Source organism: Arachis hypogaea, chromosome 1, assembly GCF_003086295.3.
Source record: "Arachis hypogaea cultivar Tifrunner chromosome 1, arahy.Tifrunner.gnm2.J5K5, whole genome shotgun sequence".
Taxonomy (NCBI): domain Eukaryota; kingdom Viridiplantae; phylum Streptophyta; class Magnoliopsida; order Fabales; family Fabaceae; genus Arachis; species Arachis hypogaea.
In genome coordinates, this window is record NC_092036.1 from 82131658 (window position 1) to 82154566 (window position 22909).

At 38.2% G+C, this 22909-nt stretch overlaps 2 protein-coding genes across 2 annotated transcripts; both read left to right on the plus strand.

Moving 5' to 3' along the window:
- The first annotated feature begins 3288 nt into the window (after window positions 1-3288).
- LOC112742199 (uncharacterized) lies at window positions 3289-3678 on the plus strand. The gene has a single exon (XM_025791464.1). The coding sequence runs from the start codon at window positions 3289-3291 to the stop codon at window positions 3676-3678; it is 390 nt and encodes a 129-aa protein (XP_025647249.1).
- Window positions 3679-19370: 15692 nt separating this feature from the next.
- LOC140183685 (uncharacterized) lies at window positions 19371-20899 on the plus strand. Its single transcript, XM_072232216.1, has 2 exons — window positions 19371-20150; window positions 20618-20899. The coding sequence occupies exons 1-2, from the start codon at window positions 19371-19373 to the stop codon at window positions 20897-20899; spliced, it is 1062 nt and encodes a 353-aa protein (XP_072088317.1).
- The last annotated feature ends 2010 nt before the right edge of the window (window positions 20900-22909 follow it).

The window sequence follows — 22909 nt, forward strand, 5'->3', positions numbered from 1 at the left end:
TGGTTTTCAGAACCATGACTAATCCTCTTGGTTAAGGTTAGGAGCTCTATTTATTTCTATGGATTAAAATGATTTCTTTTCTATTTTAATTATGTACTGATTCAATTTCAAGGATTGTTTTTGTTTTTAATCTTATGAATCTGGGTGGAACGAGAGTGTGATCCTTATTCTACATGAGTTCTTGTGATTCTCGAGAGAGTTATCTCGCTTGAACAACAGCTTGAAAACAAATTCCTCCTTAACTGCTAATTACATGAACTAATTGGGATATGTGACATATAATCCTGTTACCTTTGGGTAATTAGGGTTTTTGTGGCCATAAACTATTTTTTGAACTTAACCCTCTAAGCGGAATTAAGTGACCACGAAAGTGGCAGTTAATGACAGTTAAAGGAGGCTAAATCACTAAGAGATTAGGGTTTAGATATTTACAGTTTGTTATTGAATGAATCATGCATTCTTAAAATAGTTGGTAAGAACTTTTAATCCAGAAAAGTAATCATCTCCAAAGCCTTAACTGTTTCTTTTACTATTTTCACACCAAACCCTTATTTGCTTTCCTTATTCTCTTGTTTATTGTTCTATGTGAATTTCAACCAACAACACCTCTTTTTGATTCACCTAACTAAGCTAGTTGGACAACGATTGTTGCTCAATCCAGCAATCCTCGTGGGATCGACTCTCACTCACCTGAGGTATTACTTGGATGACCCGGTGCACTTGCCGGTTAAGCTGTGGGATTCTCGAATTCCCATACCAAGTTTTTGGTGCCGTTGACGGGGATTGTTTGTGATAGATTAGGTATTTTTATTGGTTTTATTTATTTACTTTTTCTATTAATTTTTATTTTCAATTTTATTTATTTTCCCTTTAGTTTCGAATTTTGTTTTATTTAATTTCCTTTAGTTTCTGTTTTAAGTTTGGTGTCCCTTTAGTATTTTTCTCTTTTTATTTTCGAAAATTTTAGTATTTTTCTCTTTTTAGTTTTCAAAAATTTTTAGGTTATTTCTCATTCTTATTTTAGAAATTTTAGTTTAAGTTTACTTTAATTTATTTTATTTCTTATTTTTTAGGATATCTCACTGGTAGCTCTCTATACTTTGACATAGAGACTCCCACTTTTCTTTGTCTCTTGTTTGTTTATGAGCAGGAACAGGAATAAAGAGCCCCTTCTTGAGTTTGATTCTGAACCTGAGAGGACACTCAGGTGACATTTGCAACAAGCTAGAGCTTACAAAGCCAGAGAGAATCTCAAGGAAACTTTCGAGATGGAAGCTGAAGAACCCACCATCAACGGTAATGGTGGAAACGTGAACACTGATGAGCATCCAAGGAAGGTGCTTGGCTCATATACTGCACCCACTCCTGACTTCTATGGGCATAATATAGTTGTGCCTGCTATTGGTGTAAATAACTTTGAGCTTAAACCTTAACTGATCACTCTGGTGCTGCAGAATTGCCAGTTTGATGGACTCTTGTAGAAAGATACAAATTTATTCATCTCTAACTTTCTACAGATCTGTGACACTGTAAAAACGAATGGAGTGAATCATGAGGTCTACAAGCTCATGCTCTTCCCATTTGCTGTGAGGGACAGAGTAAAGCAGTGGCTTGATTCTCAACCCAAGGAGAGCCTGGACACATGGGACAAGGTGGTCACTGGATTTCTGACCAAATTATTTTCACTGCTGAAACTGACTAAGCTTAGGGTGGATGTCCATACCTTCAGACAAAAATATGGAGAGTCCCTCTATAAAACCTGGGAGAGATGCAAGCTGATGACCAGGAAGTGCCCTCTTGATATATTTTCTGAATGGACCAGGCTGCAGATCTTTTATGATGGCCTTTCTGAGATGGCCAAGATGTCACTAGACAACTCTATAGGTGGTTCCTTACATATAAAGAAGACGCTTGAAGAGGAAAATGAGCTTTTTAAGATGGTTGCCAACAACCAGTATTTATACACTTCTAAGAGGAACACTATGAACAATGGGACTACTCAGAAGAAAGGAGTCATGGAGGTGGACACACTGGATGCCATCTTGGCTCAGAACAAGATCATGTCCCAACAAATTAGCATAATCTCTTAGTACTTAACAGGGATGCAAGTCTCAGCTGTCAACACTCAAGATGCATCCTATGACTTGACTGGGAGCTATAACCAAGGGGACGCTTGTGGCTATGCTCAACCTACCACCGAGCAAGTTTATTACATAGGCAACTCTTCCAAAAATCCCAACAATAATCCATACTCGAATACTTTTAATCAAGAATGGAGGAATCACCTCAATTTTGGGTGGAGGGAGTAACCACAAAAGGCCCAACAGAACTTCAACAACAACCAGGGTGGATCCAATCAGAATAGGTTTATCACCCGGCAGTTAACCACAAAAGGCCCAACAGAACTTCAATAACAACCAGGGTGGATCCAATCAGAATAGGTTTATCATCCTATGACATGACTGGGAGCTATAATCAAGGGGACGCTTGTGGCTATGCTCAACCCACCACTGAGCAAGTTTATTACATAAGCAACTCTTCCAAAAATCCCAACAATAATCCATACTCAAATACTTTTAATCAGGAATGGAGGAATCACCTCAATTTTGGGTGGAGGGAGTAACCACAAAAGGCCAACAGAACTTCAACAACAACCAGGGTGGATCCAATCAGAATAGGTTTATCACCTGGCAGTTCCAGCCCTCTCAGCAGCAACAAGGACACTTTCAAAGCCAAGACACTTCTAACTTAGCCACAATAGTTGCTGAATTTTCCAAGACCACTCACAGCTTTATGCAAGAGACAAGAGCTTCAATTCAGAATTTGGAAGTACAAGTGGGTCAGTTGAGCAAGTGGATACCTGAGAGACCTCCTAACACTCTTCCCAGTAACATAGAGGTAAATCCAAGAGAAGAGTGTAAGGCCCTTGTCATGGCCAAGGAGGCTGAGCCAAAAGAGATCCATGCTACTGAGGAATTAAAGGAAGAAAAGGCTCAACAAGAGACTAGAAGCATATTGTTATACACCCCATTGGTGGCACATGAGCCTAAAGTACCACACCATTAGAAGATTCAAGAGGAGACCAAGGATGAGCAATTCAGTCAGTTCTTGGAAATCTTTAAAAAAGTTGCACATCAATTTTTTTTTGCTGAGGTCTTGGAGAAGATGCCTCCCTATATGGCCTTCATAAAAAGCATACTCTCTGAGAAGATGGCCTTGAGGGGAGATGAAACTGTGCTCTTGACCAAGGAGTGCAGTGCACTGATTTAGAGGAAGCTACCCAAGAAGATGCCAGACCCCAAAAGCTTCCTGATCTCCTATACCATTGGGAATATTACATCTGAGAAGGCACTGTGTGATCTTGGTTCAAGAATAAATTTTATGCCGCTCTATGTAATGAAGAAATTGGGGAGCCAAGAAGCGCAACCTACAAGAATAGCACTGGAGATGGCTGACAAGTCTCGAAAGCAAGCATATGGGCTAGTGGAGAACGTACTGGTCAAGGTTGGAGAGCTATTCCTCCTGGCAGATTTTGTGATACTTGACATAGGAGGGGATACAGATGACTTCATAATTATAGGAAGGCCATTCCTAGCCACTAGAAGAACCCTAATTGATGTTAAGAGGGGTGAATTGGTGCTAAGGTTACATGAGGATTACATGGTTTTTGACGATTAGATTCTTGCTAGTATAGAATTTCATAGAAATATAATCATGTTGTAAGTATAGTTTCTAAACCAACAAAGAATCCTTTCGTACAAAAGTTTTGGTTGTCACTTAAGCAAACCCAATAAAATTTATAACCGAAGTATTTAAACCTCGGGTCGTATCTCAAGGAATTGCAGGGAAGTATAATTTATTATTGGTTATGGAAAAAAAGGTATATTTTTGGGTTTTTGAAATAGAGAACAAGTAATTTAAATGGCAAGAAAAATAAATTAATAATCATAAAAACTCTTAGCAAGGTATGAGAATGGGAAATTCCATCCTAGTTATCCTTATCAGGTGTGATGAGCATTGTTTGTTGCTCCCACTTAGTTAACCCTTACTAAACAAAGGAAAGTCAAGTGGACTAATCAACATGATTCCTCAAGTCCTAGTCAACTTCTATGGAAAGACTAGCTTTAGAGGGATCCAAATCAATCAGGAATTTCCAATTCTCAATCAACCGTTGAATTTGACAACTCAAGTGTTACCAATTATTTAACCAAAGCTAAAAGGGGAAAAATCTAAATTATTTTATATCATAAATAGAAGAAAGCAATCATAAATCTAAAATACCTCAAATTGCATTAAATAAAATATTCAAATCTAACATGAAGAGTTCATAAGCCAATTTGGCAACATAAGTAATTAACAAGTAAAAGCATTAGAGTAAATAAAAGTAAAAGAGGAACATTGAACCTAGAATTTGGAGAAGAAATAAACCTAACCTAAGAGAAATCCTAATCCTAAAACCTAAGAGAGAGTAGAGAGCCTCTCTCTAAAAACTACATCTAAAACCTAAAATTGTGAATTTGAATGTTGTGTCCATTTCCCCACTTTATAGCCTCTAATATGTGTTTTCTGGGCTAGGATTTGGTCTGAAAAGGATCCAAAAATCACTAGGGCAAATTCTACAACTTTCTGCACGTGGCGTCCGTCACGCGTGCGCGTGGGCCACGCGTGTGCGTCATTTGGAAATTTTCCTTGTCACGCGTATACGTCAGTCACGCATACGCGTCACTTGTACTTTGCGCTAGACATGCGTTCGCGTCATCCACGCGTGCGCGTCGCGTGGGTTCTGCAGGAGTCATGCGTCTGCGTCGTCCATGCGTGCGCGTCGCTGCCATTTTCTTCAAAATTTCATTTTTGCGCGTTCTTTCCACTTTTGCATGTTTCCTTTCTATTCTCTAAGCCATTCCTGTCCTATAAAGCCTGAAAATACTCAACACACAGATCACATCATCGAATGGTAATAAAGGATAATTAAAATTAATAATTTTATGGTCTGGGAAACATATTTTCACATATATTAAGGAATAAGGAAGGAATTGTAAAACCATGCATTTCATATGAATAAGTGAGAAAAGACTTGATAGAAACAACTCAATTGAGCATAATATAAATTATAAAATAGTGGTTTATCAGTTTTCAAAGTTTTTAAACCTCTACCACTCTCTGACAAAAAAGGTACCTGTATACAAAGCTCAATGCTTATGCCCTGTCACTTGGTGGAAAGACATACACTTCTCCCTGACATCAAACCTAAGTTTAGTGTTGGGCATTCATCTCCCACCAAAGATAGAGGAGGCCCCAAGAAAATTCCTACTAAAAATTTCTCACCTGGCATGAAGGTGGTGCTCACTAGAAGCCCAGTCATACCACATACTATGAATAGGATCCTGTCTCTGGAGCATGTTAAGATAATTCATGAGAGTGCAGGAAAGAGGTTCACAATGAGGGGTGAAGATCTGAGCCTCTTTGACCCTCCTCCTTAGAGGAGTTGACCATCAAGCAAGTGACGGTAAAGAAACGCTTGTTAGGAGGCAACCCAACCATAAGTATCATTTAGTTTGATTCAATTTTATTTCAGTTTGATTTCATTTTGTTTTTTATTGATCTTTAGAGTTTTCCTAGGTTTTCTAATGTTTGTGATCATGTACAACGTTTAGGACAGGGACAGAGATATTCCGACAGAATAACAGAACACCATGGAGAAGACATGCTTGGGGTGCTAAACTCCAAGGACGACGTTTGAAATAGCGTTACCGTCGGCGTAGAAATTTCTTCTCGGTAAGAGGAAATATCTTAGTTGCAAGTATAGTTCCAAACCGACAAATAACGCAACAATCAAAGTTTAATTTTGTTTGTCACTTAAGCAAACCATTAAAAATACCGAGAGTATTAGATCTTGGGTCATCTCTCAAAGGAATTGTAGTGAGGTATGCGTATTATTGGTTATGAAGTCCAAGGGGTGGTTTGTAATAAGAAGACTACAATCTAAATGACAAGAAAATAAAGAAAATAACTAAAGATAACAAATACTAAAAAGAGGCATTCATGACAAGGATTGAGAACTAAGGCTTTCTATCCTAGTCATTAATTATCATATAATACTTAACAAGAGCTAATCTTATTTCGTCATCTCCAACATTAGAAGAAGGTATAATATTATCTTCATATTGAGAGAAAGTCAAATAAGCCTAGCTAATCCCAATCCATAAGTAATGTTAATGGATACAAGACTAACTAATCACTCTAGATCACCAATCTAAATTGGATATTAATGACTCAACATTGTCCAATTTCTCTTTCTAAGCCAAAAATGCTCAAAAGCTACTCTAAAATCCTACCAAGCATTTTGTCAAACACTTGGAAGGTATAAAAGGAAAGCATGGTAAAAGGGTAAGAATAATAAAATATAAAACTACTCAATGCAAGAAATCAATAACAATAACTTAAAGAAGCAATAAAAGAACATAAAAATCAAATTGCATTAAAGCAAATTAAAAGTACCAAGAGTGTTCATAAAACTGAAGTTACATAAAAGGAAAATTAACAATGTAAACTAAGAGAAAAAAGATGTAGGAACAAGAAATTGCAAGTAAAACTAGATGAAAACAAGAATCAAAACCTAAATCTAGAAGGAAATTAAACTAGAACCTTAATTTCTAGATAGAAGAGGGAGCTACTCTCTCTAGAACTAAACTAAGGCATGTTTCCTACACTACCTAATTGCTCCCACCTTTCTCCATCTTGAATTCAGCCTCTAATAGCTTCAAAAATGAGTTGGATTTGGGCTTGGATGGCTCAAAAATCGCCCCCAGCATATTCATTTTAATGAGGTCACATGATCAGCGTCACGCGTGCGCGTCTCCTTGCGAATTACCTCCTCACGCGTACACGTGGGTGACGCGTGCACGTCACTTGGCAAAATACTCTCTCACGCGTACACATAGATGACACGTGCACGTGGCCATGAATCCTCCAAATGCTTATTTCTTCATGAATTCTCCACTTTGCATGCTTTTCTCTTCACTTTTTCCATCCAATCCTTTCTTTGGAAACCTGAAATCACTCCACAAACATATCAAGGCATCAAATGGAATTAAATTGAATTAGATTTAGCTATTTTAAGGTCTAGAAAGCATGTTTTCATTCATTAAGCACAAATTAGGGAGAATTACAAAAGCATTTTATTTCATTGAATAAATGTGGGATAAGTTGATAAAATCTCCTGAATTCAACACAAGATAAACCACAAAATTAAGGTTTATCAAACCTTCCACACTTAAACCAAGCATGTCCTCATGCTAAACTCAAGAAAGAGATAAGGAGTATCAACATTTATTCAATGCAAACTATCTATATGCACCCTATCTAAATGCAATCTATCTAAATGAATGCAACTACTTGGTCAAAATAAATCAACTTCCAAGAATACATATATAAACATACAGGCTAAAGCAATCACAATCACATGAAATCCATAATTGAATTGAGCTATTAGAAAAGGATTTAACAACTTGAAAGAAGGGAGATGATCATAGGTGAAAACGTGTAATTGAGTGATTGAACCTTCACCGGATGTGTATCCGCTCTAGTCGCTCAAGTGTATAGGGTTGGTTCACTCAATTCTCCTCTAATCATGATTTCTAAGATTTATTTTTCATCTAACAATAAAAAATTATTCAATGCATGCATAAAAATATCATGAGGACTTATCCATAGGTTGTAATGGGGCTAGGGTCAAGGTAGGATTGTATATGGTCAAGTGAGCTTGAAAATTGAATCCTTGTTTAACTTAAGCTTCCCATCTAACCTATGACAACCTACAAAATCTAATGCAAACCTAACTACCCATTCTTCACTTTTTTCACACACATGCATTCTCCTTTTTTATCACGACACATATGCATTGTTTTTATTACTTTAACTTTGGGGCATTTTGTCCCCTTCTTATTGCTTCTTAAAAGTTTGCACCGTCCTCGGTGCAATTGATGCACTACTATTTCATGGTACTCTTGTACTTAATTGAGTGGATTTTATCCACTAATCTCACATTTATTCATGTAAATTGCATGTTTTACGTTTTCCTTCCTGATTTTGTGCTATGATTGAAAACATGTTTCTTTGGTCTTAATTTACCTAATTTTAATCCTCTCTTATTACCATTCGATGCCATGATATGTGTGTTAAGTGTTTTCAGAGATTACAGGGCAGGAATGGCTTAGAGGATGGAAAGGAAGCATGCAAAACTGGAAGGAATACAAGAAATTGAAGGAATTGCTAATGTTGTCAACCCTGACCTCTTTGCACTCAATCGATCATAACTTGAGCTACAGAGGTCCAAATAAGGCGGTTATAGTTGCGTTGGAAAGCTAACATCCGGGGCTTCGCAATGATATACAATTTGCCATAGTGGCCATGCAGCTAGGTGATGCGCATGCACACATTGGCGAAAAGTCCATCGGCGCGCACGCACACCTGGCGCGTACGCGCAACATGTGCGATGTACTGTCATTGCGAAAATCGCTGAAGGTGATTTTTGGGCTGTTTTTGACCCAGTTTTCGGCCCAGAAAACATAGATTAGAGGCTGCAGAGTGGGGGAATCAATCCATTCATCATTCACTTTTCATTCACACAATTTTAAGTTTTAGATGTAGTCCTCTAGAGAAAGAGGCTCTCTCCTCTCTCTTAGGTTTTAGGATTAGGATTTCTTCTTCTTCTCAATTCCAGGTTCAATGTTCTTTTAATTTAGTTTCTCTTTTATTTTTTCATGAACTCCATGTTAGATTTGATTTCTTTATTTAATGCAATTTGAGGTATTTCATATTTATGATTTTAATTTATCTTTTTACATTCTTAGCTTGTGTTGAGTAAATGGAGACATTTGAGTTATCAAACTCCTTGTTGATTGAATATTGGAATTCTTTGCTGATTGATTTGAATTCCCCTAACTCTAGTCTTTTCTTAGGAATTGACTAGGACCCGAGGAATCAAATTGATTTATTCACTTAACATACCTTCATAGTTAGAGGTTGACCAAGTGGGAGCAAAAGCCAATTCTCATCACAATTGATAAGGATAACTAGGATAGGACGTCCAATTCTTATACCTTGCAAGGGTTTTCATGATAATTAGTTTACTTCCTTGTCATTTACATTCCTTGTTCAAACCTTTCAAAAACCCAAAAAGATACTTTTCTCATAACCAATAATAACACACCTCCCTGCAATTCCTAGAGAGATTACCCGAGGTTGAAATACTTCGGTTATTAATTTTTATTGGGTTTGCTTTAGTGACAAACAAGTTTTTGTATGAAAGGATTCTTGTTGGTTTAGAAGCGATACTTTCAACGAGACTTTATTTGTGAAATTATTTACTAGCAAGAATCCGTTCGTCAGTATTCAAAGATGAGCAAGGGGGTACGACGACTTTTTGGGTTGCCACCTTCAGCTAGTTGATCAACCAGCTGCTGTGTGTTCTTTCTCCTGCTTTCGTCTTTGCTTATGATGACTCACCCATGAAAAATAGAAAACAACACCGTAAGATGAGAAATTGCAAAAGCAAGAAAGCATATATTGTTGGAATGAGGTAAGAACCACTAGAATGAAGTGAGTGAATTAGCGTGACATTGATAAAAGTGGTGTGTGAGTTCTAAGTTGCATGCGGTTTAGAATACACACTAGCATAAAAAGCTATGTCACAAATACACCAAAGAAGTATACACTTGACTCATTCTAGTGTGCTTGAAATCCTTCAAAGAAACATGTATGTTAAGATAAACAAACAAGTAATAAAAAAGCATGAAACCACTCAAGTAAATAATCAAGCAATTGTGAATTGGATAATGAATGGACATTCATTGATGTGTAAGTAAACTTAGTGAACCAAATGAAATATAGAGCTCACACATCAAACAATGACACATATTGAAGTTTGTTTGAAACACCCAAGTGACATAGAGGTAGAACACATGGGTGCTATAGAACTTAGGACAAGAGAGCTAGAGGTTAAAATCAATCATATAGCAAGCATGGTCCACAAAGCCTTAAAAAGCTCAAAAATATGTCACTAGGTAAGCTTACGATCCAATTTCACAATTCCACAATCTCAATGCATGAAATAGGTGATGTTAATAAAAATCAATCATAAACAAGCATCTCCTAACAAAAAATGCATTGATAATACATAATTGCCTCATCATAGATAATGAAATCAAATTACATGGTGGCTAGCTACAAATGCAATTCAAAAGATGTAGAAAACTTTGAAGGCAATGTCATACGTACTTGGTATTCAAAAATGTTAAGCATGAAAAATTCAAAACCAAGTAACAAAGTGTAACCTCAATAAAGGAATCCAACAATAAAAATTAACAAAGACAATTATGTTAAAATAACATCAAGTTAATAATAAGCAGCAATGAATAGCAAAAAAAATTAATAATCCAACACTTATCATGAAAAATAAGAAAATAAAAAAAATTAAACTAACTGAATGCTAACTAACTAATTAACCAAAGAAAATAATGGTTAATGGTGGTGGTAGATGATGGTTGAGTGATGGAAAGAAAAGAGGAGAAGAGAGAAGAAGAAAAGAAATGGAGAGAAGAGAAGGAAAGAAGTGAGTGAAACAGGGCAGAGGGTCACGCGTACGCGTCGGGTCACGCATACGCGTGCATGGCTGAAATGGGGTGCGATGCGCACGCATCGTTGACGCACACGCTTAAGTGAAGAGAGAAGAAGATAACGCGTATGCGTGGGTGACGTGTACGCATGGGTCAAAATTGGGCTAGATGCACAATTTCAGCACACTAAGCGCACAACTCTCTGGTTTTTGTACTGCACCTAAAAATTTTAGGGGTCACGTGTACGCGTGGGCGAGGTGTATGCATGAAAGGATGGAATTCTTGGGGTCAAGGGTATGCGTGGCTGGGTTCTATGTTTTTCAAAATTTTCCAATTTGTTGCACCAAACCAAGCATTCCAAACATCCAAATAGCTGCCAAAACACTATCAAACCTTATTTAACATACTAGACTCCTAAATAAACCAAACATGAAATCAAACCTATTTTAAGATGCAACTAATCAATATATACAAGACTATAAAAGGAAGAAAACTAACTGTTCATACGCTAGACCAAACTATATGGTCCGGGTTGGACGAAGACAAAACAACCGAACTCTTGTAAGGTTGGCTCGTCACCGACCTCTTCCTAAAGAGTTCGGTCAAATCACCATAGAGGCCCGAGTAGGCCCAAAGCAGTGGATCGCAGCCCACTCGAAGGCGGCTGGCCAAAAGATAAGTGATCTCACCCACAAAAGATAAAATAAGATAACAAACTTATCTCAAGGAATGTCACTCCACACTACTATAAATACACTAGAGCACCCAGGTATAACTCATACTCCAATTTTATAAAAAACCTGCATAAAGCCCATACGAACTTAAGCATCGGAGTCTCTTGCATGTAGCACCACCCCCCGGTGATCAAGGTCTAGCTACATCTCAAGCTCCAAACAAGTCAGACACGGAAGCTCCGATCACACCGGAAGATCTCGTCCAAGATCGACCACAACGTTTCAAGTAACCCTCGGAACATTGGCGTCATTGCCGGGGAATCTGGAAGTCATCCCATCACCATGGCAAATAACCCTGCCAACGACCTTAACTCCAGATTAGAAGAAGGAATGCCATTCAAGAACACGGATGCCACACCAACCTCCCTAAAGGACACACACCAATCCAAGGAAGACAAACAACCTCAAAACACAGAAACCATAGATGCCATCCGTGAACAGCGGGATCGCCTCAAACAGCTCGAACAAGAGGCCGAACGTCAATGAGAGGCCAAGAGAGACCTCCGAAAAGAAACAAGGCGACATCGAGAGCTGGAAGACAAGGTCCTAAAGTTCGAAGCCAGCCTCAAAACTAAGACCACTCGATCCAATTGGGAGGATAGTTCTCACAAGGATCAAGACCCGTTCGCAAAGGAGATCATGAAAGCTAAAGTCCCAAAAGACTTCAAAACTCCTGACATGACCCCATACGACGGTACGTGATACGTGCTTCAAATGTTCGTGATATAAAGAGTTCAAGTGTTATTTAGAAGATACTAGTTTACATTTTTAGAATATTTTAATTTAATATATTTTGATTTTGTTTATTTAATTACTAGCTTGTGCCTTATGTTTATGGGTTTTAGGGCTTTTCTTTGTTTTAACCTAATAAAACATTATAAATACCTCCTTAGCTATTGTAGTCGCAATATAAAATTTTTAGAGGTTTCAAAACCCCTTTTTGGTTTTGTGATGAAACCATGGTGTGGACAATTGAGGTTGAGGAGTCCCTCTCTTGTTACATCGGGGAATTGAGTAGAAGGTTGAGGAGTCCCTGATGATTAAATTTTTGATGCTTTAGAATTTCACAAATGAAATCTCGTCGAAGTATAGTTTCTAAACCAAGCAATAATCCTTTCATACAAAAGATTGTTTGTCACTAAAACAAATTCCTAAAATTAATAACCGAAGTATTCAAACCTCGGATCGTTCTCCCTAGGAATTGCAATAAAGTGTCTTGTTATTGGTTATGAGGTATGTTTGGGGTTTTTGAGATAATAGGCAAAAAATATAAATGGCAAAGAAAATAACTAACAACTAACAAAGCTCTTGGCGAGATATGAGAACTAGAAGTCCTATCCTAGTTATCCTCCTCAATTGTGACCATAAATTGTTCATTGCTACCTGATGAGAGAACTTTTGCATGGTCTAGAAATTTGCGGATAAATCCTCGTTGCAAGTATAGTTTCTAAACCTTCAAAAGTCCTTTCATACAAACGTTTTGGTTGTCACAAGTAACAAACCTCCTTGAAATTGATAACCGAGTATTCAAACCTCGGGTCGTCTTCTCAAGGAATTGCAGGGAGGTATGTTCTTATTATTGGTTATGAGTTTGTAAATTAGGGGTTTTAGAAATTAGGGAGCAGTATGTCGCATAAGAAGAAATAAAATAAATAAATAACTATAAAATAAACTCTTGGCAAGGTACGAAAACAGGAAGTCCTATCCTGGTTATCCTTATCAATTGTAAAGAGAATTGGATTCTTCTCCCACTTTGTTAACCTCTAACTATGAAGGTAAGTTAGGTGGATGAATTAATTCTGATTCCTCAGGTCCTAGTCTTTCCTTGGGAAAGACTAGAGTTATTGGAACTTGAATTAATTCTTGAAGAATTCCAATTTTCAATCAACAATGAGTTTGATAACTCAAGGGTCACCAATTATTTAACCAAAGCCGAAAGGGAAAAATAAATCTAAATTGAATTGAAAGCAATCTTAAACAGAATAAAACAATCATAATCTGAAATACCTCAAAATGCATTAATAAAAGAAATCAATTCTAACATGAAGTTCGTAAATCAACATTAACAAACTGAAATAAAATAATAGAATAAATAAAGAACCTGGGATTGAGAGCCACTCCTAAAACTAAGAGAAATCCTAAATCCTAATACTAAGAGAGAGGAGAGAACCTCTTTCTCTAAAAACTACATCTAAAACATGAAAAGTGAATTATGAGAGCCTCCCTATGAATGGATACATTCCCCCACTTTATATCCTCTAATCTGTGTTTTCTGGGTCGCAAACTGGGTCGAAAACAGCCCAGAAATCGCTGGAGAAGATTTCAAATACGCTGATTTCCGTCACTGCGACGCGGCCGCATGGATCACGCGGTCGCGTCGCCTAGAGTCAGGGAAACTATAACATATTATATATCAAATCGAAGCCACGGACGTTATCTTTCCAACGCAACTGAAACCGCATCGTTTGGACCTCTTAGCTAAAGTTATAGCCGTTTGAGTGCAAAGAGGTCAGGCTGGACAGCTTAGCAATTTCTCCAACTTCTTGTATTCCTTCCTCTTTTGCATGCTTCCTTTCCATCCTCTGAGCCATTCCTGCCCTGTAATCTCTGAAATCACTTAACACACATATCAAGGCATCTAATGGTAATAAGAGAGGATTAATAATAAGCAAATATAAGATCAAAGAAGCACGTTTTCAATCATAGTACAAAATCAGGAAGGAAATATAAAACTATGCAAATATTATGAATAAGTGGGTAAAGAGTTGATAAAATCCACTCAATTGAGCACAAGATAAACCATAAAATAGTGGTTTATCACTACCACTTAGTCAACCTCTAACCATGGAGGAAAGTCAAGTGGATGAATCAATTTGATTCCTCAAGTCCTAATCAACTCCTAAAGGAAAGACTAGCTTTAGAGGCATTCAAATCAATTAGCAACTTCTAATTATAAATCAATCAAAGGAATTAGATAACTCAAGAGTCACTAATTACTCTACCTAGGCCAAGAGGAACAAAATCTATACTAAAATCCAACCAAGCATTTTATCAAACACTTTGAAGGCACAAAAGAAAAGCATAGTAATTTGACAACTAGAATGAAATCTAACAACTATTATTGCAAAGAATTAATAACAACAATCAAAAGAAGCACAGTTATTATGAATTACCTTGAATTGAATGGAAAGAAAATAGAAGAGACAAGAGTAGATCTACAACAAAACATAAAAGCATCATAAAGGAAATTACAACAAAAGGATAGAAGAAGAATGAATATAACAACAAGGAATTGAAAGGTAGAAGTAGATGAGAGCAAAGATTAAAACCTAGATCTAAAAACTAAACCTAATCCTAGTCCTAATCCTAGAGAGAAGTGAGAGCTTCTCTCCCTAAAACTAACTTTAAACTAATCCTAATGAGTGTGAATGATGGAATCCCCCTTGCTCTTCAATCCTTGGCTTTAAATAGCATTTTTGGCGCCAAAGTTGGTTGGATCTGGGCCCCATAACCCTTCTGAATTCGTTGGCCATGTTTTCATTAAAAAATCATATACCAGCACCGACGCGTACGCGCACAGCACGCGTACGCATCCATGGGGTAATTCGCAAGGTGCGCGTAAGCACCTAATGCGCGCGCACGTCCATGGGCGAGTTCAATTCTTTGGCTTTTCAAGGTCTTCTTCACTTTGTATGCTTTCCTTTCACTCCTTTGATCCTTCCTAGCCCTTTTCAACCTGAAATCACTTTACAAACACATCAAGGCATCTAGTGGAATAAAAGGTGAATTAAATTTAGCTAATTAAGGGCCTAGAAAGCATATTTTCACACTTAAGCACAAATTGGGAGACAATCATGAAACCATGCTATTTCATTGAATAAATGTGGGTAGAAGGTCATAAAATTCCTTAAATGAAGCATAAGATAAACCCGACAAATGGGGTTTATCAACCTCCCCACACTTAAACTAAGCATGTCCTCATGCTTAAACCAAGAATGAAGTAATGGTATGGCATTTATTCAATGGAAACTAACTAAATGCAATCTACCTATATGCAACTATCTACATGAATGCAGTTGCTCGGTCGAAATTAATCAATTCCTCAAGAATACATATATAAGCACAAGGGCCAAAGGTAATAACAACCATGCCAAACCACAATTGAATTGAGCTATTAAATATTTTTACAAACTTGCATGAAAGGAGATGATCATAGGTGGAAACATGTAATTGAGCATCAAACCCTCACCGGATGTATTTGCACTCTATTCACTCAAGTGTTTAGGGTCGATTCACTCAATTCTCCCCTAATCATACTTTCCAAGATTTGTTCTTCTTCTAACAATCTACATATATTTCATGCATGCAAACATCTATCAAGAGGTCTTTTCTTTAGGTTGTAATGGGGTTAGGGTCAAGGTAGGATGCATATATGGTTAAGTGAGTTTAGAATTTGAATCTTTGATAAGCTTAAACTTCCCACCTAACCTATGACATCCTATACAATTTCAAAGCTAACCTAACTACCCATTCTTCTCACTTTTTCACATACTCATGTATTTTCTTTTCATTTCACAACACATATGCATTGATTTTATTGAGCTTTACTTTGCTTTTGGGCATTTTGTCCCCCTTTTTATTTCTTTCTTTTTCTTCTTCTTTCTTTTCTATTTTTTTCTTTTTTTCTTTTCTTTTTTTTTCTTTTGTTTTTCTCATTTTTTTTCTTTTTGCAATAAAGTATATACAAAAGTATGAATGCATAAGGTCTATACATTCATTACACATGAGCATGTACCCAATTCCCAATATTTACAACAAAAATACAAAACTACCCTTTTATTCACCCAATGTCCCAAGGTTCCCACACTTGAATGATACTCACACACACTCGCCTAAGCTAATTAAAGATCCAAATAGAGGACAATTATTGTTTTTCGCTTTAAGGCTTGTAATGTGCTAAAATAAGAACAAGTGGGTTAAGCATAGGCTCAAATTTGCTAACAATGGAAGATAAAAGGTAAGGCCATTTGGGTAAGTGAGCTAAATGAAATATTGGCCTCAATCATATAAATGTATGTATACACAACATAATGGACATAAAGAATTAAATAAATCAAAGATCACAATTATAAAAAGAGAATAATGCACACAAGAAGGAAAAATAAATGGTTATAAGATGTAACCACACTATTAGGCTCAAAACTCACTTGCTTTTGTTCTTAGCTCAAAAATCATGTTCCACGATATATATAATTTAAGCAAGTTCAACGAAAAGTTTTCACTCAAACCAATTGAGGTACCCTAAAGATAGAAATCTTGAAAATTTTCATTATTTTGACTAAGCTTATTTTGAATATATATATGCAAAATTAAGAAAAATGCAAATAAAAATCCTAAAAACCTAAGATGAAATGCAAAAGTGTTGGGATTAGAAATTTGTCATCCAAAATCGCCAATTGGTCAGACGACCTCCCCACACTTAAAGGTTTGCACCATCCTCGGTGCACTCAAAAATGAGCAAGGGGGTACGGCGACTCTCCGGATTGCTACCTTCAGCTGGTAGGTCAACTGGTGTTGCGTGTTCTTAGTCTTCTGCTTTCGTTATTGCTTGTGGTGCGTCCATCATGAAAATAAAAAATATAACACCATAAGATGAGAAGATATAAAAGCAAGGAAGCATACATTTTTGGAATGAGGTAAATCACTAGAATGAGGTGAGTGAATTAGTTGTGATATTCATAAAAGTAAGTGTGCATTCTAAGTTGCACGCGGGTTAGAGCACACACTAACATGAAAGGCTAAGTCACAATAGAAGCAAGCTCTTTATTCATTCTAGTGTGCTTGAAATGCTTTAAGTAAACTTGTAAGGTAAAACAATCATTAAAGAAGCATGAAAGCATTCAAGCTAAAAGCATTTGGATGCATATGATCATGAAATACAATACATTAAGGTAAAAGCACAACATCCAATATCAAGAGTTTGCATAATCAAAGAATAAGGTTCAAATCACATGGTGGCCAAATCATGCAATTCAAGAAGAGTTACAAGCTCGAAGGCAATTCTCATCACTTGGTATTCTTAAAAGGTAAGCATGAAAAACTCAAAACCAAGTAGCAAAATATAACCTCATCAATAGAGTCTAACAAAGATTATAAACATAATGATGTTAAGATAACATCCTTTTTTTAATACTCAGCAGCAATTAATGGTAAACGAGAATAACAATCCAACACTTACAGTGAAAAAGAGAAAATGAAATGAAAACTAACTAAAACTAAGCAACTAACTAACTAACTAACTAATTAGTTAAATAAAATAAATGGTTATCAATGGTGTTTGGGAGTGTTTGATGGGGGGTAGAAGAAGGGAAGAAGAAAGGAGGAGGAAAGAAATGGAAAGAGGAAAGGAAAAGAAATGTAGTGAAGGAAGTACATCCACGCGTACGCGCGCATGCCGCGCGCGCAGATTGTAGTGGATTGGGCGCGACGCGTACGCGCAAGGCACGCATACGCGTGCCTGGTGAACTGGAGATGAGGTGCGCACGCATCCATCGCGCTTACGCGCGGGTTGATGTTTGTGCCTCAGGCACAAAGTTCGCACAGTGCAGGCACAACTCTCGGGTCATTGGCAGGGGGTGGAACTTCTGCATCCACGCGGACGCGTCATGTGCGTGTGCGCGTGGAATGGCCGAAAAGCTTGGGCACACGTACACGCACCGTACGCGTACGCTTGGATGGTGCTCTGTTTTTCAAAAAATTTTCTATGTTTTTGCACCAATCCAAGCATTCCAAACCTCCAAACAGCTACCAAAACACCATAAAACCTTATTTAACATACTAAACTACCAAATGAACTTAACAACCTAAATTAAACATGAAATTAATCTAATTACCAATATGTACAAAAGAGAAAATGAAAAGAGGTTACCATGGTGGGGTGTCTCCCACCTAGCACTTTTGTTTATTGTCCTTAAGTTGGACTTATGGGGAGCTCCTCTCAAGGTGGCTTGTGCTTGTACTCATCCTGGAACATCCACCAATGCTTGAGTCTCCAATAAGCACCGTTCTTCAAAATTAATAACTCCAAGCTTGGGTGGAGTTCCTCACAAGCTATGAGCTCCCAAAGGTGATCCTCATGTATTCTCGGATCCCATATCATGTTTCCACACCCATCCTTGAATTGATCATTATTAGTCCATGTGGGTGGTAAGCAAAGTGAATTCTCAAAGAAATGACCAAACATCATTCTAGACCCAAGCATTCTAGTTCTACACCAACTCTTGCTATTAAGCTTTGAACATGTAACCATGGTGAACCTAGAATGGCATTTCCAACCACTGACCATCTCTTTTTTACTCTTAAAGCCACCAATATGTCTAAGTTGATCATCTATTTCAATCAAACCATATTCAAGGGGAATAATAAAATTTGAGTATAAGGAATTTACCCACTTGAATGAGAGAATAGATGGTGGTGGCTTGGGGGGAGGTATCTTCAATGTTCTTGCAAGCTCTACTCCTTTGTTTGCTTCCTTGCTAATCTCCACCTCTTCATAAACTTCATTTTCAATCCTTTGTTCATCATTTTTATCTAACTCTTCCCCATCACTCTAATCATAAATGGGAGGTTGGGAGAAATCTACCTCCACATTGCTTTCTATCTCATTAGGAGAAGGTTCTTCAAATTCAAAGGATTCACCACCTAGAAGCTTGAATGCATGATCTTCATCTCCAAGGGAATTCACTTTTTGCTCCATTCCTTATACGTCTTCATTTAATAATTGTCGAGTGTGATTACCATGATGGGAATAGCCGAAGATGTGCTTGTGGCAATCAAGGATTTGGTATTTCCGATCGACTTCTATATCCTTGAAATGCCACCAATAGAGGGTAGAAGTTCCTCCTCCGTTCTACTTGGTAGGCCCTTCTTGAAGACCTCTAAATTCAAGTTGGATACCTTTACCGGTACATAGTCCTTTGAGGTTAGAGAAAAGACAATCAAGTTCAACTTGGAGGAAGCCATGAAACACCCACTCGAAGAGCATTCCGTCCTTCGATGTGATGTAATTGATGAGGTAGTAGCAGAAGTGCAAAGCGAAGATCACAACGAACTATGCTACCCTATTGTTGAGGAGCAAGATGATCAAGAGGGTGAACAAAGAAAATTTGTTGAAAATGATTCCCATGAGCTTGGTGAAAAAGAACCGCAATTGGAGGTAAGAAGTGAATTAAAGCCTCTTCCATCTCATTTAAAGTATGCATTCCTTGGGGACAATCAAGAGTTTTCAGTCATTATTGCTTGTGCGGTCTCTAGCCAAGAAGAGGAGAAGCTCATAGAAGTTCTAAGGAAGCACAAGAAAGTAATCGGTTGGAGCTTGGGTGACATTATGGGAATTGACCCGCATATGTGCATGCATCGCATCTTTCTCCAAGAAGGAGCTCGGCCGGTTAGACAACCCCAAAGAAGACTCAACCCAACTATCCTTGATGTGGTGAAAAAGGAGGTCACAAAGCTACTAGATGCGGGTATCATATATCTGATCTCCGATAGTGAATGTGTGAGTCCGGTCCAAGTTGTCCCAAAGAAATTGGGCATCACCGCCGTGAAGAAGGAAGATGGTGATGTGGTCACCACAAGAGTGCAAAATTCTTGGCGAGTGTGCATCAGTTATAGGAGGTTGAATGCCAAAACGAGGAAAGACCATTACCCCTTGCCATTCATTGACCAGATGTTGGACCGACTTGCGGATAAATCCCATTATTGCTTTCTTGATGGTTTTACTGAATACTTCCAGATTCACGTTGCTCCTGAGGATCAGGAAAAGACCACATTTACTTGTCCCTTTAGCACTTTTTCTTACAAAAGGATGCCATTTGGGCTATGCAATGCACCCACCACTTTTCAGCGGTGCATGACAAGTGTCTTTTTTGATCTTATGGAGAGTTGTCTGAAAGTCTTTATGGATGACTTCAGTGTCCATGGAACTTCATTTGATAGTTGTTTAGAGAACTTGGCCAAGGTCTTGGCTAGGTGTGTTGACACTAACCTTGTCCTAAATTTTGAAAATTACCAGTTCATGGTAAGACAAGGCATAGTTTAGGACACGTAGTTTCTGTAGACCTGGCCAAGGTTAATGTCATTACCAGTTTATCTTACCCCTCATCTGTGAGGGAGGTCCATTCCTTTTTGGGGCATGCAAGATTCTATAAGCGCTTTATCAAGAATTTTAGCAAGATTGCATTGCCATTGTCGCGCCTACTCCAAAAGGACGTGGACTTTGAGTTTGATAGTGCTTGTGCGGAAGCATTTGAGGAGTTGAAGAGAGCTCTTACCACGACACCAATTGTGAGGGGCTCTGACTGGACGCAACTATTCGAGATCATGTGCGATTCATCAAATCACACCGTAGGTGCCGCGCTTGCACAGCGTGATGGTAAGCTCCCTTACATCACTGCTTACTCCTCAAAGACATTGGATGCCGCGCAATCCAACTATACCACTACTGAGAAAGAGCTTTTAGCCATTTTTCATGCATTAGATAAGTTTTGATCTTACTTGCTAGGCTCTAAGATAGTCATATACACGGATCATGCAGCTTTGAAGTATTTGCTGACAAAGAATTAGTCGAAACCTAGGCTCATACGTTGGATCTCGATTTTGCAAGAGTTTGACATTGAGATTAGGGATCGAAGTGGGTCACAGAATTCAGTTGCAGACCATCTAAGCCGCGTTGAAAATCTTAAATATGACCCATTTTCGATTAATGACTTATTTCCCGTGGATAGTTTGCATGCTATTTCGGATAGCTTTCCTTGGTTTGCTCCCATGGCGAACTACTTGGTTGCTAAGATCTACCCTTCCAACTTTTCAAAACATCAAAGAGATAAATTGAGGAGTGACTCCAAATACTATATTTGGGATGACCCTCAATTGTGGAGGAGGAGAGTAGACCAAGTAATTCGTAGATGTGTCCCGGTATCCGAAATCCAACCCATTCTTGAGTCTTGTCATTCGTCCGAGTTTGGTGGCCACTTCGGCCCACAACGAACGGCTAAAAAAGTTTTGGATTATGGATTTTGGTGGCCCATACTATTCAAGGATGCTAATCAATTTGTGTGTCGTGTCACCAATGTCAGAAGTCGGAAAATGCATCTAAAAGGGATGAAATGCCTCAACAACAGATGTTGTTTTGTGAAATCTTCGATGTTTGGGGCATAGACTTTATGGCGCCATTTCCAAACTCAAGTGGGTATTTGTATATTTTGTTGGCGGTTGACTACGTCTCAAAGTGGGTAGAAGCGATACCTACTCGCCTTAATGACGCTAATATTATGATTTCTTTCATTAGAAATAATATTGTGTGCCGCTATGGGTCGCCACGAGCAATCGTGAGCGACCAAGGTTCTCACTTTTGTAACAGGAAGGTAGAAACACTACTCAAGCACTATGGGATATCACACAAGGTTTCAACTGTATATCACCCCAGACAAATGGGCAAGCGGAAGTGTCCAACCGAGAGATTAAGCAAATTTTAGAGAAAGTGGTAAATCCACAAAGGAAGGACTGGAGCTCTCGGTTGGGAGATGCATTATGGGCATATGAGAATGCCCGGATTTACAAAGAAATGACTAAGGCATTCCATGATCACCATATTCAAAAGAAGGATTTTCAAGAAGGTGACGAAGTTCTCCTTTACAACTCAAGGCTCAGATTCATGCCTGGAAAGCTTCATTTAAGATGGGAAGGTCCCTTCAAAGTGAAGGAGGTTAAGCCCTATGGTATGGTGGAATTGTTTGACCCTCAAAGTGCAGTAACCTTCAAGGTGAATGGCCACAGAGTGAAGAATGCTATAAATCAACCAAAGAAGTGGAAGTGCTCCTACTTGAGGATGCACCAAAAGGAGAGGAAGCTTAAGCTCAGGACCGTCCAACTTAAGGACGTAAAAGAAAAGTGCTAGGTGGAAGACACCCCACCACGGTATGATCGTTCTTGTATCTACTTACTTGCTTCTAGCATTAGGGTCTTTGTGAATTTTTTTTATTCTTGTTGTTATTGAGCTTGTTTTGATATGTTTTGATATGATAGGTTTTGTTGAATTTATTAGATTGTTGTGATATTCATTAGGTTTTTATCAATCTTGACATATTTTGTTGTACTGGTAGGAGTTGAGGAAAATGCCTCTTCTTGGGTATTGTATGATTTTATGAGTGTTTTCTCAACTTATCTAGCTGATTGAATGCCAAGAATGTGTTAAACTGCATTTTTCCTTGTTGTAAAAAAAGGGGCAACCACGCACAAGCGTACCGTGCGCGCGCGTCAACATGGTTTCACAACTCCTGGTACAAAAACTGGAGAGTTGTGCCCACATTATGCATGCTTTGTGCCAAGCAACCCACGCGTAAGCGTGCTTGACGCCTGCGTGCCCCTTGCTATTTCGCCGACCTACGAGCACGCGTGCTGTGCACGTGCGGGTCGGCTGTGCATCCTGCACTCTTTGGTACAAAAACCAGAGAGTTGTGGCCAATCCGTGCCTATTCTGTGCCTGCAACCCACGCGCAA

Coding starts and splice junctions, on each gene's coding strand:
- LOC112742199 (XM_025791464.1), top strand. CDS start 3,289: ATGCCAGACCCCAAAAGCTTCCTGATCTCCTATACCATTGGGAATATT.
- LOC140183685 (XM_072232216.1), top strand. CDS start 19,371: ATGAAACACCCACTCGAAGAGCATTCCGTCCTTCGATGTGATGTAATT. Junction 20,151..20,617: donor CTGAATACTTCCAGATTCAC/GTTGCTCCTGAG, acceptor CTACTCCAAAAG/GACGTGGACTTTGAGTTTGA.